The following is a 16,626-nucleotide window of genomic DNA, read 5'->3' on the forward strand; positions in this document are numbered from 1 at the left end:
CCCTAAATAAAGCACATCGTCCCCCTTCCATCAGCTGCACTTGTGAACCAGTGGCCTTTTTAATATATTTCTCTTCCTTTATTTTTTTTTTTTTTGCTTTCCACTTTTTACTCAACTGGCCCCCATGTTTACAGCTCGCTGCAGCACAAATCCTTATTTCATGTCACCCACTGGCCCAAGCTGTCCCCACTCACTGTTTCTCCTAGACAAGTTAATAAGATGGAAGGCTCCCCGGAGGCCTCGAGCCAGCGAACATTATCACTTGGAAGCAAGGCAGAAATACTGACACATCGGAAATGACTTCAAGCCTATTAATTACCCTTTCTTCTCTGGCAGATCTTTGAGAGAGAGCTTGACAAATTGAAAGGAAGGAGAGCGCATCCTCCCTGTCCCAGGAGCCCCTACCCATGCCAACAATAGCAAAACACAGACATCCCCCCCAAAAATTATTTGTTTTGTTATCAATTAAATCATCAAAAATTAGCTGAGACAGAGGCTGCCTGTCAGTGACGGATCTCCCCTTTCTCTTTGTGTTCCTATTTCCAGAGGCAAGATGCAAGTCACAGAACATGGAGCACTGGCACAGCTCTCCCACCCCCATCAGGGGACATGGAAAATGCTGCTGGCCTGGGAAAGTTTGGAGCTTCCCGTTGCTGAATGCCAGTGATCTCCATTCATGTGATCCAACCCCTGCTCCTGATGTGCTGTAAAACCCCCATGAATACCTCTCAGCCCCTCCCTCAAAATGTATTTTCAAATCCTTGCTGGCATAATTGATCCTAATTATTATAAGCACTAGATATTAAATGCATTCCTCCATGCAATGTGGCTTCAACTGTGGGCTTTCAGCAAAGTCTATTGTATAAATAAATGACTGGATTTCTTATTCAAAAGCTTCAGATGTGACAGTATTAATTCTGATGCAAAGTAGCCACGCAAGTCGAGATAAAGTCACTACCTGCCACTACGGCTTTATTTTTGAGGTGATTTTCATAATTTCTGGTTTAAAAAAGAAAAAAAAACCCAGCTTCCAAAATAACTGGAACAAAAATCTTCAGGCCGTTACCTAGAAAACTATCATTAAATCATTTGTTCAGTTTTTATTAGTATCATTGTAATTAAAGGGAATCATATTTCAAAAACATCTCTTCAACAGCACTTATCAAACCCCATCCCTGCAGCCTATCAATTAGGATTACAATAACCTCGCTCCCTTGTTGCCTTTGCCATTAGCATTTTGATTGAATGGCTGTTGAGAAGTGACTGGTACCAGAAGATTGTGTTCACAAAGTAACGTTTCTTTATTCGCTTCCATTGAAGCTTGTCTAGTTGTCTCCAGTTCCTACTCAAAAGAGACAAGACAGTTCCAAAAGCAGTAATTTTGATGCAGGATTATTTTTTTTTCTTCTCAGCGAGGTGAGATAGATTGGGTTAGGCTGGACACAAATGCTATTCAATCACCTGACAACAGATTTGGGGGCTGCTCTTGGCTCTGACCTCGACACGCTCCAACCCTCGAACTCCCGGAGAGGTGTCAGGGCAGGAACGGCCCCAGCTACGTCCCCAACACCTGGGGAACACCCACAGGCCTCTGCAAACGCCCTTTTGAGAGATTCAATAAATAATAATAATAATTTACAATGCATTAACTACTTGGGGAAGTTTTTGGCTACGTTTATTGCTAGTGATACTGAATGTAAAAGGCAACAATTTGTCAGGCAACCCTGGGCACTTTGGGAACGTAAGGCAGAGAGCAGAGTTCTCCAGCCATAATAACGGCACTAACGAAGGACAGAGCAGCACCGAATGTCATCAGGAGGGGATGGATGCATTCCACCACTGCCATGAATTATAACAACCAGAGTTCATTAAATCTACCACATTAAAATAAAAATGACCTGCCACGTCAGACAGGTCTATTTACTGATATTCCCACTGCTGATGCCTCCCCTGATAAATCACATTCCGCAGCACAACCAGCAGCTATCCAAAAACATTTCAATTACTTGGATGTGCTGGAAACTCCAGCAGTGCTGGGTTACCCTACCAAAACATCATAATCCCAAAGTTCAGTGTGACAGTTTCGAGGAGAAAATAAGGTGACCCCTATGGGCTCCCTCTGCTCCCCGTGTGGCTGCAGGGGCAGTCACTGGGTTAACATGGAATTCAGAAGGGAAGGACGAGAGGGGAATGTTCAGAGACCTCTGGCATGGCTGGAACGGGGCTGGCACTGACCCCTGGCAGCACCTCCACCCCTGCGAAGGTGTGGTGCTCCCCAGGCCACAGCGTTCCCAATGCCAACACAGCACCCGGCTGTGAGGGCAGGGGTCAGTCCTGCTGTGCTTCCTCCCTCTCCTCAGCCTCCTCCATCCCAACCCAGTTCCTGCACTCCTCGGGAAGGCTCTCCAGAGCCTCTCTCCTCCAGCAGCTCCGTCTCTGCTGGCAGGCAGCCAGGAGTGTGTAATGGTGCCAGGTAGCAATTTCATTTTTAAAATGCTCTTATCAAAGATTTAAGGTGAAAGATAAGAAGAGCACACTACATCATCATAAAGGAAACATTGTATAAGGCATAGTATTTTACAAATCAAAACAGTTATCAAAATGAAAAGGTATGAATATAAAAACAAATGGAGCCTGTGCTATGGAGAGGAGGGGAGGGAGCTCTGGTTTCGGGGAATTGATCAAATTTCAGGTTTTCTTGACAAGTCTCAAAGCCTGTGAAGAACGGGAGCAGCGACACTTCCACTGTCATTTTAAAACAGAAATAAAATGTCAGGTACATTTACAGAGAGCATATACACAAACACTTATTTATATGACTTTTCATATAAATAGATCTATAAATATAGATACATATTTTTCATACCATTACCCACGGCTGTTGGGTGCTTTTATCAAAGTCATCTGACCTGGAAAGCATCTGTTGTTAATACCACTGTTTTATTATTTATCAAATCCATTTCTTCATAGAATGACTAATTTCATACCCACAGCTGCTCCCATCTTCCCTCTGCAGCTGCTCCTTCCCTGGGCAGCCAGGCAGGTTTGCAGCCCATCTCCAGCTCCCACCACCCTCCTGCTGCTCCTGATCCCTCCTGAACCACAGGGACAGGTATGGAACTGGCTCTGTGCTCCTGCCCTGTCAGGATGGAGCAGAACGAAGCCAAAGGGCCCAGAGAAAACCTGTGGGATACCACCAGGAGTGGGAGAATGGGAAACAAATCCCACACTTCTGTCATCTGATTTTTTTGTTTTCTTGCAATTGCACCCAGGCAGCACGAAAGCAAGTATTTTAACCTTTTTATTAGTTTGGGTTTAGGGCAAAGAGGAACAGAGCTGCTAGAACAGGAACAGAAATGGCAAAAGCCAACCCCCTGCCAAGACTTAAAGTGATTTTAGCTCATCCAAACTCCCTGTGAGCTGACGGGGGACTATCTGTTGCCACAACGAAGGAAATTCTCCTGCCAGGCTTCTCCCTAGGGATCCTGCCCTAATTTCCAGTGCTCTGTGGAACACATGTGTTCACGTGTGACTCCTGCAGTGGGTAAGGAGGAAGATCTCCATCACCAGGGCATTGCTGTGACTGAAATCAACCTCTCAACTCCCACCTGACTTATACTGGGGCTGGCAACAGTCCCAGTGAGAGTAAATAGGGAGAAATGGTTTTGTGGTCAAAGTGTGAGCCACGACCCCAGCCTAGATCCATGCTCAGCATTTTCATTCCCACATCCGACCTGGAATTCACTGGGACAACGCAGGGCTCCATTCCCTACACAGCTGAAAAGGGGTTTGGAATCACTCACGGGAGGGCTGAGGAGGATTAACGGTACTGGATCTGTTCACTCCTGATTTCCTCCCACAGCAGAGAATTCAGGAAGCTCTTGGCACTGGGAAGGTGTTTTAAAATGGGGAGCAATCACTGAGTTACTACTCTAGCTGAAGGTAGTTTTCTGGTCCAGAAAACACTCAATAAATTAAAAAGATAAAACCCACAACCCAAATGTGCCGACCTGCAGTTTTCTGAAAGAAGCTGTTTTTCAACTTATTCTATCGGATCCAGTGAAAAAAGCACCAGATGTTTTTATTTCAGCTTATATATACAAAAACCACACAGCATAAGCAAAATCACTCCATGCCAGGACATATTAATCAAATTAATTAAAGAAACCTTCCATTTCCACCCCCCTGACAAGCCCTCCTTTGGCAGCAGAGTCACTTGCAGCTTCTGCCTTGCAGAAACAACCCTGGGAGCAATTGCTGCACCCCCAGGAGGGACACACACTTGAGCACATGTTCAGGTACCTGTACAGGTGCACCTACAGCTTGGATGAGCATCCCCCCCGAACTCCCAACACTTTAAATATCCAGAAACAGAACCCCAGCCAGGGATGTGAGGACGGGGGAGAACAAGTGGCAGAGCCTGCTCTGACGAAGGCTCAGGGGCAAAAGCTTCGTTACCAGCATTATCTGTGTAACCTCTGTTTCTGCTGAATCTCAAGATTTAGGGGATAGAGGATGTGTTATCTGTTTAAACAAATCACCGGGAGGTTTTTACATATGGCGATGACCTTGTGCAATTAAAGGCACAAGGGGCCCAGGCGCAACTGACAGAGGCGACTCACTCCAGGGGTGACAAACCAGCCCCTTCTCTGCAACATCCTCCTCACCTTCACTGCAAGGGCTCCAAAAGATTCATTATGAAACTCAACCAAGAGAAAGCACAGGTCTGTGAAAAACAAAAGCTCCCCCTGTGCATGCTGGAGAGGACTTGCCCAGTCTGCTCCCTGTGATCCACTGGGAGAAGGAACCAACACACCAGGGAGCGAGTGAGGCAGCGTCTCTCCCCATTTTCATATCACATTTTTGGGCACGTTGCGAGGAGCTGCCTGTTTTCTCAAGGTCACCATGCTGATTTTAATTCTGCCTGTTGTATGCAGACTGCCCGTCTATGGAAATGCTGCATTTTGTTCTCCTCCCGTTTCTGGCCTTTCCTCAATTAACATTTCCAAACAGTCCCACAAGGCTCAGAGTGCTCCCTGCTAATCACTTGGCTCCTGCATTCAGGAAGCAAAAGGGGTTGGGTTCCATCAGCTGGGTAGATTCATAAGCAAGAACTTATTTGTGGCTTTTAGGGTTTCTTTCTGCTCAGAGATCATCAGGATTTGTGCTAATTTCTCTGTCACTCAAGCTGGCTGCTCGGCAGTGACACTGAGAAGGCAAACTGAGCTCGTATTAAATGACCTCACTCTCAAGGCAGCCTCAGCCAGGCACACGATGTGGTGTCTCTGACACAAGCTTACCCCCTGCAAGTGTGACAGAACCATGATCATCATTTAGAAAACTTCTGAAATATTTGCACAATGCTCACTTTATGTTTCCTCAAGAACCTTGCAGAGACCAGGTGGCTCTGCTCATTTCCTCTGCCCTCTCCAGTACAACTGTGGTTTAGCTGCATTGGTGTTGATGCACTTTAGGACTAAGTGAATGAAGATTTTTCTTTTCAAGACAAAGACCGTGAACAATAGTTCCATGGGAAGGAAATGCCTCATTCCTGCTCATGGTCCTGCCCTGGACACCACAGACACCTACAAGAGCAGCACTGCCCTCTCCCATCTCTGTGCCTCTGCTTTCCCACCTGCGGCATCAGGATATCAGCCTCGGATCTGCAAAACCATCCTTTACTGCACCCCCGAAAACTCAACTGATATTTGAAAAGCTGTTTAAGATCTCCCATGCACAGGTGCCACAGAAGATGCTGCATTTCCCCAGACAGTTGTGCACTCTGGCTCTGAGGCTCCTTCCTGAGCTGTTCCATCCTGGGGAGGGTGAGTGCTGGGGTCTGAGACCTTCAGCCACCATCTCCTCAACCTGCACAAGGGCTGATTGAAAGGATGCTGGATAAATCCAGGTCAGAAAGGTCAGGCTGCACAGGGCTCTCCTTCTGGGCACAGAGAATTAAGTGATTTCTTCACCTGTGATGGCCATGAAGACAAGATACAAATGAGTTTACAACCTGACTGTCCTTTACAATGTGCTTTTAAGTTGGTATTTAATGTAAAGTCTCTGATACTGGAGGTTCCAAATGAATTGCTGGGCTGAGTTTGCAGCCTTTACTGGAGGCTGGAGGGATTTTTTTCCTAATTAGTATTACTATTGCAGTTTGTTTGTTAAACAAGAAAATAAAAACACCAGCCCCTTTCTCGAGTGCTGCTTCAAGTGGAGCCTCTCCCCTTCTTCAGAGAAAGCATCCACAGGCATCTCTTCCTTGGGTGCACCCCAGCCAGGGCAGCTGCTCGCTCCATCTCGTCCTCTGGATGGAATTTTCATTATGGGTATAAAATTAAGCAATAAGGTCTGACAGACAGTCCAGAGCCGGGCAATTATTCCAAGCCTCAGGTGGCATTATCCAGCGTGAGGCCAGGGGCAGGATGACTGTAACCACCCGAGACGTTCCATAATCGCCTGGAAAAGCGTGGCCAGGAGCCTGATTTGCTATTCCAAACTGGAGCCCGCTGGGATGCGGGGCTCACACTGGCCTGTGTTTATTTTTACACTTCACATCAGGTGCACCGGCCAGGAAATTAAAAGACAAGGGAGATGGATCCAAGAATTGGCAGCTTTTCCTTTTTGTTTTGTGTTTATTAACACCAAAGCAGGGAGCAGGACGGAGCAGGACAGAGCTGGGCGAGCCACGGGCATGGCACTGCCCCAGAACAGCTGTCACCCTGCCCCAGGGGGACACTCACAGTCCCCATCACCTGATGAGAGCCTGAGGGCAACAAACTGGTGCCAGATAGGAAGCTTGGGAAGTGGCCCCCAGCCCTGAGAGCAGAGCAGCTCTCCTCATGCTGCTGCCATCCCAGCTCCCACCCTGGATGCCCCAGCCTGGAGAACTGGTGACACGGAGCAGAGATGTCAGCGTTGCTCTGCAGCGCTGCAGCCGTTAATGTGTTTAAGAAATGAATATTTATAAGGGGGGGGATGTAATATTAAAAAGACACACATATAAAATATTAACATGGCACATGTCACTGCTGCAATCTAAACAGACAGGTGTGACTGATGGTGTTCACTGATAGGTGTGTAAATGGTAAATAATATTAACTAATGAATCTTCACAGCCCTCACGTGAAGTTTAGAAGCAAATATTTGCTTAAAAATTGCTCCAAACCCTCTGTGCGCAGCCACTGCTCCCCTGATCCTCTGGAGAAGATGAACACTCCTCAGCTCAGTCACCAAGGGTTAAATCTCTCCGTTGCCAGCCCCAGGTCCCTGGGATGGATTTCACGGGGAGGGAGCAGTGTGGAGCCAGAGCTTCCCGCAAAACAACCGCACTCTCTGGAGTCCCATTTATGAAGTGATACAGCTGACAGGGGAATAAAAGCCCATCTCATCTCGGAAAGCAATAACAATAACACTGCCTCCATTTATAGCTTATGTCACACTTTTCATCCAAAGCCCTTAAAGCACTTTATGTTTTAAAAAAACATCATCACCGTGTCTATGGATGCTTTTCCCCAAATCTGTGGGTCAAACCTGCTGGAGCAGCTCTTGCTCAGCCCCAGCCTCCTAAAAAGCACAATCTGTGAGCTGAGGGAAGGCTCCCTCCGACCAGTTCTAAGGATACTCGGTGCTATAGCCAGGCTGCTGCCAAGAAAAGCTACTCTCAAAATGACCAAATTAGGCAATTATTTCTATATATTTTAACTACTCTTTACTCAAAACTGGCTGGGGACGTATTTTTAAATGCACATGACCTTGCCTGACTTGAGGGAGATGGCGGTAAACAAATAATTGCAGTGACTTAATTATATTTATATCTCATCCATAAAAATATCAATTATAACCTCAGAGATCAGCTCCAGAACCGAGGTTTTGGCAGCCGGACAGAACACAAAAGGCTATTTTTCTCCTCAGAAAAGCCTCCTCCTTCGCCAAGGCACAGCCGATATCTCTCTAACAGCACCGCTCCTGTCTCTCCCAGTAAACACAACCATTACACCAACTGCTTCCACCTGGACAATTACTTTCATGCACTGGAATCTGCTGGATGGACATGGCACAGACATGAAGCTTGACCCTCACCTTCCTCCTTGAGAGTGGAGCCCGTGGGAAGGATGGGAGAGCCCCTATGCTCTGGAGTGTGGTTTTAGTGCCACGGGGGGCACCAACCTTTCAGTCTGAGTTCTGTGGGTTCAGATCAACCCCCAGCCTTGGGACAGCAGTGTCCACGATGCCATGCGTGGGTGCCAGCGGTCTCCTGGTGCCCCACTCAGGGCATGGTGGGCACCCCCTGCAAGGGCCTGGGAGCCAGAGGGATGCTCACCCATCACCCAGCCCCAGGCACACCCAGGTGCCCCCCAGCCCCTGCCTGGGCACCCTCCTTGCAGCACGGGAAGCAGGGAGAACTCTGCATCAGCTGCAGAAACCCAAGTGACCGCAGAGCTCTGCCACCATCAGCGTCTGTCTCTGGATATGGTTTAACCCCTAACACGTAGGATGTTGTCTGCACCCCACAGACAGCCTGCCTCGCTTTAATTTTGTTTAGTTTTAAGATTAAAGGAATCCAAATCACAGGCTGTCACTTCCCTCCTCTCTCTGCTGCCATCCTTAACTGTGCAAGAGGGTTAATTGATATGAAAATAACTCTGGGGGCTGGACGGCTTTGAAAAACATATAGTATTACACTCAATACCCGCAATTACAGCTTGGGGGATGCAGTCACTCAAAATCTTAGGCTTTTTGCGAGTCCAAGACATGGGGCTGTTGTGATGCAGGTCCTGGACAGCTTCTGGGGTGGCTGAAGGCTGCAGGCACCCATGGAACAAGCACAGGCTGGGCAGGGATTACCCAGGGCTGGGACCAAGAGCATCCCACTGAGATACAGAACCATTGTACCCGCTTCTCCTGGCTTATCTCTACCTTATGCTGGGATCAACTCAGGACAGGCCACTCTTGCACCCCTACACTGATCTAACTGTCCCTTCCCTCCTCTTCCTCCACAAGCAGCCTGCTGGTCTGGTGCTTTTTCTCAGCTTTGCTGGAAACAACAAACCCTCCCTGGCTGCGGGATCAGGATCGCCCGGCGCGGCAGAGCCCAAGGGCACGGCCCCCACCCCAGCACATTGAAATGCTTCCTGGAGCTCCTCTCCATAATGAAGTTAGAAGGACATCATCATCCTGCCAGGCTCCCTTCACCCCCAAAGATCAATAACTAATGCTGGACTCCAGATTTTATCTGCACTTTGCAAGGGTAACAAAATAACACCACCCTCCTTTTTTTTCTTTCTTTCCAATTACTGAATCCTTTCAAGATTGACCCAGTAATTTTCAGCTCTATGAAATTTTAGGCAGAGAAGAAAGTGACAGAAGTGATCTGCCAGAAGAATGTTGGGAGAACTTTTGTGTGTGGTTTTTAGAGGAGTGCAGAAATACAGTAGTACAGAAATAGAGGATCACTAATGCTTTCTTTCCAAAAAGAAAGGGCACCTAAACAAGCTGACCCAGGGATATTTATCAAGTGCTGGTTCTCTGTGTGCCCACTGTCACAGCCAGGAGAACCCTTGGACGGAGACATCCCAGTGATTATTAGGATTGTCTTGCCTACAATACTCCAAAATTAACCACTCCAATTAAACTCTCAGATTTTGCAGCCTGCCTTTAATACAGCTAAATAGATCAGCATGAAATGTAAGAGCTGAGTCTTATTTTCCTTAGAGAACATCCAGGAATAGCTGGACATTAACATACTCCAGCAGAGACACAGCATGACTGGCCTGATGGCATTTTTAAGGTTACAGAATCATAGAATCGCTAAGGTTGGAAAAGACCTCCAAGATCAAGCTCACCACAGAGGCAAAGTGCTCCATGCCAGGCATGAAGTTTTATTTTGGGTGGGGTTTTCAATCCAGGGTGAGCAGCTTTGAAAATCCCTCTTCCTCTGCCTGGTTCAGTCTCTGGATTTCCACCAAGCAGCGCTGGTGCAGGTGAGTTACACACTCCCCGAATACACACACAGGAGCAACACACACGTGCCAGAATTATGTCAACAAACCCTCTCGATTTGCTTGCAAGGAAATTTATCTCGCCTTCTAGCAGTAGGGAGTGAATTTTAATCCTTTTCCCTTTCCGTGCCCACGATGATTATTCCAGGCATAGACTAACGACAGCAAACCACAGCGGATATTTTATCTGCCATTCCTCTTTCCCGTGGCTAATTTGAAGATACAGATTGCAACCCACAAGTGGTTTTAAGAATTGCCATTAACACTGTTGCTGCACACTACCGCATTTTAAACATGCTTCCAACACAATCAGAGTGTCACAATTTGTAAAATCTGGGGTGATTTTATCGGCGGTCGAGGCGGCAGAATTCACTTCATCACCACAGCCCTGAGCCAGTTCATTAGGCTGATTAGCGTAGCTACCTGTACAGAGCAGGAAAAAATGCCACAAAAGGCTGGATAAATTCAAGCGTGAAGATGAAGAGGACTCTTACTCTGCCTTTTACACTTGATTTTTCCTTCCACCTGTACTTTGCAGGGATAAGGACCCAGAGCTCAGCCCTCTCTCTCCTTTGGCAGCTGTGCAGCCCCTCAGCACCGTCCAGGCTTCCCCAGTCACAGGAATTTTGGCTAATCCCAGCAAACAGGCAGCATTGTCCTTCACCCAGCAATGGGTGAGCCTGTTCCCTGGGATACAGCCTCCCAAACAGAGCTCACTCTCCTGGGTGCCAGAGAACTCCCTTCTTTGCCAGGAGAGGGACTCCAGCCCACCCTGTCCCCAGCGTGACAGACCTGGGTGCAGAGCCTGACTCTGTGGAGCACAGGGGAGGTTGTGGGGTAACATCACATTGGCATTTGGAGCCTGCTTTGGTCCTTTGGGGCTCATTACCCAAGTTCAAACCTGCAGGCTCCCTAGCACACTGCTGCAGGCTCCCCAAAGAGCACAGAAACGCTGAAGCAGGGCTGCTAGAGCAGAGCTCAGCACTAGCAGAACACAGACACCAACACTTGCCGTGCCCTCCCACCTCGGGAAGTGCTTACAGCAGCACAGAGCCACCAGTGGGGGACAGAGCAGGGGTCACCTTGAGGAACACCAGACAAGCATCCTGCAGAAAGCACAGGAAGGGCTCACACACCGCTGCTCTGCTTTAATGTCCCTGCACAGCCTCCTGCCCACCCCAGCAGCAGAGCCTGGGCAGAGCAGGCACAAGGTGGCTCACTGCAGGCACAGCCAGGTGAGAACCCAGCTCCAGGATTTCGGACATTTCAGCAAATTGAGACTACCTCCACCGGTCTCAGAGGCCAAACCTGCTGAGTACACGCCTTGCTGGGACCAGAACCCCCCCAGATCTCCTTGCCCCCAGACCACAGAGCCATGGGGCCCTTGTGCCCAGCACCAAAGCTCCACATCAGGCAGCTTTTAAACACAACAAACAAAGTGCTGAGATCCTGAATGGAGAAGAGTATTTATGGCCTGTTTAAGGGTGACTGTGCGGAGAAGGGTGGAAAATTCCCTGGACATAAAAGAAAGTTGTCAGGGGTTGAACTTTTCAACCTAAATAAGTGCTTTAAACAGGTCCCTGTTACAAATGGATGGGCACTGGCTGTTCACACACCCTCTGTGGCTCGGAAGAGCTGATCTTCCTGAGCAATTCTTGTGCTCACTGCTGAACTTTCCAGGGTACTATGATGCCTGACTTTGGAGAGGAATCAGTGCCTGGGAGGGAGCTGCTGGAGGGAGAGGGAGGGAATGCTATCCTGGAGGCTTGCCTGACTCACCCAGCCATCTGCTCACACTGAGTTTCTTGTTACAGCAAACATCAGAGCAGTGAGGGTTCAGAGCACGCCGGGGTCAGCTCTGCTGACCCTGTGTGGAGATGAAGGTGAGGGGAGGCGGCTGCCCCCTTCCCCTTCCCGGGGCTCCCATCCTGGATGGGCACAGGCTCCTTCCCACCCCCTGGCAGCCTCCCCAGACCACTTAGAGCAGCTGCCACCTCCGTGCCTGAGACAACAACCAGATCAACCCAGGGGCCGGAGCCAGCGGCAGCCCCGGCGCTGAGCCCGCACCGTCGCACGGGGGCAGGAGCCACGCGCTGCCTCCCAGCACCCCGGCAGAAAATCCATCTCCAGTGGAGGGCAGGGAACTGGGCCTTGGGGCCTGTCCCCAGGGCAGCTCCTGTTGGCTGCTCCCAGCAGAACGCAGTGCTGCCAGAGCTCGGGAATGCAGCGGGAATGGGAACAGCTCTCCGAAAGGCACAGCAGCATCGTTTATTTCCACTGAAAAGAATGGCTGTGACAGAGAAAATAATCCTCAGATCCTTTTCACAGAGCTGTACAAGGAATGATGAAACCTCGTCTCTCTCAAGAAATATGTGCAGAGAAATTCCTCTTCTGGAGATCCTGTTTGTTTAGAGCTACCACCACTGGAGGACGAACAGCCCTCACTCAGTTTCACAACTCCAGCACACTTGAAATCCCAGTGGATGGCTTTAGCACCTTCATTTCCTGGTGTTTCAGCTTAACTGCCCTTATACCCAGCTTAACTAATGCCAGCCACCTTGGTACAAACCCGCTGCTTCCCGGCAGCCTCAGCACATTCAGCTCCACGGGATTTACCCTCTCCAGGGAGCCTGACAATGGTCCTCCCAAAGTAAGGTCATTAGACTGACCAGGAAAGTCGCTTCTAACAAGAAAATCCAGTGCATGCGGCATTCCATGACAAGCAGCCCCTCCCTCTGCTACCTGCAGGACAGAGGGATTTAGCACCATGGATTTGGCCACCGGCTCATCACACTGAATCCGGTTTTGGCTCCCCCATGCAGAAGCTGCCACAACACTGCGAGGTCAGAGCTCCCAACCCCTCTTACCTCTATGCCTGTTGGTCGTCTTGTCAAACATTAGCATGGCATCCTCTACCTGCAAGACAAAGAGGGGAGAGCTGTGCTTTAACATACGCTGGCAACTTGAACTCAGCACATACACCAGGGAGGGGGTACACAGCAGGAGCAGCCTGGATGGAGCAGAACTCCTTGGTTTTGGCCAGAGGCAGCTCCTCATTTCGGAAACCTGTTGCTTTCCCCCTCCCAGCCCTGGATGACATCTGATCCTGAAGCAGAAAAGTGGCCACTGAAAGTGTTGGCCTTAAACAGCCAAATATTTCAGCAGCTCTTCCATTTCACATCAATCCCTGGCCGTGCCTCATCTCCCTTTTGCAGGGAGACAAGGAAGGGCTAACGGAGGAACTGTGGATGCAAATCAAACCCATGACTTCTCCAAATTAGAGACACTGTCTTGGCTGAGAATTAGGTTAAAAGAGGTATGAGCAGGGTAAAATCTGGTCAGCCAAGAAAGGTATTCAGAGGTTTTCAAAAGGGCCTTTGAAAAGCTGGAGGAGAGGGAAGAGGGAGGAGGGAGGAAGTTTAATTCGCATCAGGCTTGGCATTTCCACTTCAGAAGAGAGATGACTGATGAAATGTATTGAAGTGCAACCAAATTGCTTTCAACTTTCATTAGGATTTGCATGATTTATTCCACCTCCATTTAATCTGTGCAGCCACACCTAAAATTTTGCACTTATTGCACAAGGATATTTTGCTGGGGTTGATTTCCCAGCATTATCACACCTTGAGCTGGTGCTCTGAGGCTGCAGGAGCAGGGGCAGCTGGGTCCCGTGTGCCACCAGACACGTCCTGGGCAAGCTCTGAGATGAAATTACAGACTTGCAATTCCCTGTTGTAAACTCAGGGATGATGAAAACCTGTAACAGTGAATTGCAGAAGGTGTTGCAGGAAGGAAGAAGAACTTTAAAGAAAAGGTTTTATCCTCTACAGGACTCTGCTGCTTGGCTGAGGTGTGGCTTTGGGATTTTTTGTTTGAGGTTTTTGGAATTTTTTTCCACCAGTAATTTTTCTGTACTTCCTTGTGCTTGTATTCTGGCTTTCTATGAATCATTTGTTTTAGCTGAGTGATTACAATGCAGTTACACGCTCTCCTCATGTCACACAGTGCCACCAAAGGTCTCCCTGTCCCCCCAAATGTCCTCTTAGGCAGCAGACAGACATCAAGCCTATGTCTGTGAAAAATTACATCTCAACCTTGGCTGGGCAGAAGGAGTTTGGGAAGATAGTGAAAACACAGCTTGAACCTCCTGAGTTTCTGAGGGACTGAAATATGTTCCAGGAGACAGCAAAAAAAAACAGTGCAGCAAAACTTTACGTGATGCCTAAAATTCATCTGAAAACCTGTTTCTCCCTAAGTTGTTTGTAACTTTTTTAGTCAAAATGGTTTGCAGAAAGTGCTAGCAATGGCCTGAGACAGTGCAGAACTACAGGTCTCCTGATACCCATCTTGGCTGAGACCTAAAGACGCTGATGCACTGAAAAACCCAAACTGCATTAAGCACAGAGCTGTTTGTCCTGCTGTCTCTGTCTTCCCTCCAAGGGGGAAAACTCACCAGGATGAGCAATACCAGGAGGCAGATAAGGACCAGGCTGCCCTTCACCCTGCTTATCTCTGCTCCAGGGTTATGTTTGCTCAGCTATCTTTATTTTTCATTCTCACAGGTCTTGGCCTCACTAGAACCAAAAATTACACGTTGCACCTGCTGCTGTTTCCTGGGGCATCGCAGCTCCCGGTGCCTCCTCGGTCCCCGCACCAGCCACACTCTGTCCCTACTCAATCCCTGATGCAAAAGGTTTAGTATCAAACTTTTCTGCCTCCAGAGCCTGGAGAGCTCTTGGATGCCCAGGAACACAGACCCAGCAGCCCAAGGAGGTCCCCTGTCCCCTGACCCTGCATGGAAGCTCTCCAGGCTGGACCCACACCGTCCTGCCAAAATGACACCTCCTCCCGCAAGGACGTTACTGTGGACTTCAAAAAGGCTGCTGTGTTGGTTAGGGGGAGAAGACATGTCAGGTGAGGCACAACATGACTCTGCTCTCACTCCAGCATGGCCACGTCTCAGCCGCTGCTGGCAGCAGCGCCACAGCCCTGAACCTCTTGTGCAGCCTCATCCCGCTCCTCCAAGAGCTGCCAGGGCAGAGGAGGGGCTGGTCCCGGCACCAGACCAAGCACTGGAGGGGCGAGGGGCTCTGGGTGCAGCCCCTGGTCACACTGGGCTCTGCAGTTCCTGTCCCTTCTCCCACCTGTCCAACTCAACAGGTCTCCCCCCAGTCCTCTGGGCAAACACGGCTTTGTGCCATGTGTACCAAGCTGGAATGATGATCTTGGCAGAGATCTTTTTTATGCAAATAAATCCCTATTAGCAGTAACAAGCACAGGCTGCAGGGGCTAATCCAGGAGGGAGGTTTCCTGGGGCCCCGAGGAGCACAGGCACCCTGGAGCGGGCGCTTCCCCCCTCCAGCAGCACCAACTGCTGGGATCGGCGCCGGGCACCAGCTCCCTGAAAAAGGGTCAGCCCTGACAGTCCACATATGAAACCTGCACGGGGGGAGTGTCTCTGCAGCTGAGTTCAGACGTGGCCCAAGTATGCCTTGAAGAAAAAATAATCAGTGGGGTGTTCTTTGAGCCAGCTGGTGCCCTTTCAACAATGTCTAATTGGTTATCTTTTCTCTTTCCTAAGGTCAGAACATTTTATCTCCGTCTCTGCCCTTTCTGTGCTTACCCCACCCTGCGTTATTTTTTAGGGCAGCCATTGTAGCAGAAGAATAGCCTCTTTCCTCCATAGTCCGGTGACACAATGAGACTTCTTGAAACCTCCTGAATAGATAAAGTGCAGTGGCAAAAGGAAAATTCTATTAACGCTTTGCAAAATAAAACATCTAAGAGCTGGTGAGACAAGCAGAAGAAAATCAATATGGAGAGGGCAGCGCGCTTAGAAAAACTTTTCACCAGTTGCAAAAAGGTGGCAAGGGTATGGGAGGGAGGGGGGAGAGAAACTTATTAATGCAGAAAACCCATCAATGGTATGGAAATCTGGCAGAACAGCAAGAACTCAAACTAGAAGAATTTGAATATACAAAGGGCTGAATAGAATGAGCAAACCACACTGCCTCACACACACAGCCCGTTTCTCACGGTTCTCTGTGAAGCAAACACAAGTGGCTTGTTCAAGTTTTCATCAAGGAGAAATAAGGGACACAGTCAAGGTAACCGGCAGTAAACCCTGTAGTAAGCAAATTGATCCCTATTTCAGGGGAAGGGAAAAAAAAACAACCCAAAGCTGAAACTCAAGTACATTCAGGGGCTGTGACTGCCCAAGTTAACCCCCTCCTCCAGCCGCTTGCTCGCCCAGTGTTTTAAAGACAAAACTGCAAGTTTTCCAGGTCTCAACTCAAAACCTGAAGCTCACACTCTGCATACAAGAGACAAGGAAGGTTTTTCCAGGGTTAGAAGCAGGACTGGAAGATGGAACTGTCACCTGCAAGGCTTGGCCATCACCCACCAGACGCTGCCTGCTGGACCCTCAGCCCCAGCGAAGCTCCTGGAGGCATCAGCACAGGAGGGGGAGGCTGAGCCACATCCACCAAACTCCCAGCCTCTCTCAGATGGAGTGTGGCTTGATATGGAAGCTTAGAGGAGCTGATTAATCTGGACTCATTCTGAGCATCAGGTGAGTGTTACAAAATGAACAGTCTTAGGGTAACTAAAAAAAAAGATGAAA

At 48.9% G+C, this 16,626-nt stretch overlaps 1 protein-coding gene across 14 annotated transcripts in view; it reads right to left on the reverse strand.

Annotated features, from left to right (window-relative positions):
- Window positions 1-16,626, reverse strand: part of MSI2 (musashi RNA binding protein 2) — a 212,461-nt gene that overhangs the window by 71,845 nt on the left and 123,990 nt on the right. For all 14 annotated transcript variants that reach the window (XM_069033636.1, XM_069033634.1, XM_069033631.1 and 11 more), the window contains one exon: window positions 12,872-12,920. In XM_069033636.1, the coding sequence (XP_068889737.1) occupies window positions 12,872-12,920 (49 nt within the window). The remainder of the gene's footprint in view (window positions 1-12,871; window positions 12,921-16,626) is intronic.

The sequence above is a fragment of the Aphelocoma coerulescens genome, chromosome 19, assembly GCF_041296385.1.
Source record: "Aphelocoma coerulescens isolate FSJ_1873_10779 chromosome 19, UR_Acoe_1.0, whole genome shotgun sequence".
NCBI lineage: Eukaryota > Metazoa > Chordata > Aves > Passeriformes > Corvidae > Aphelocoma > Aphelocoma coerulescens.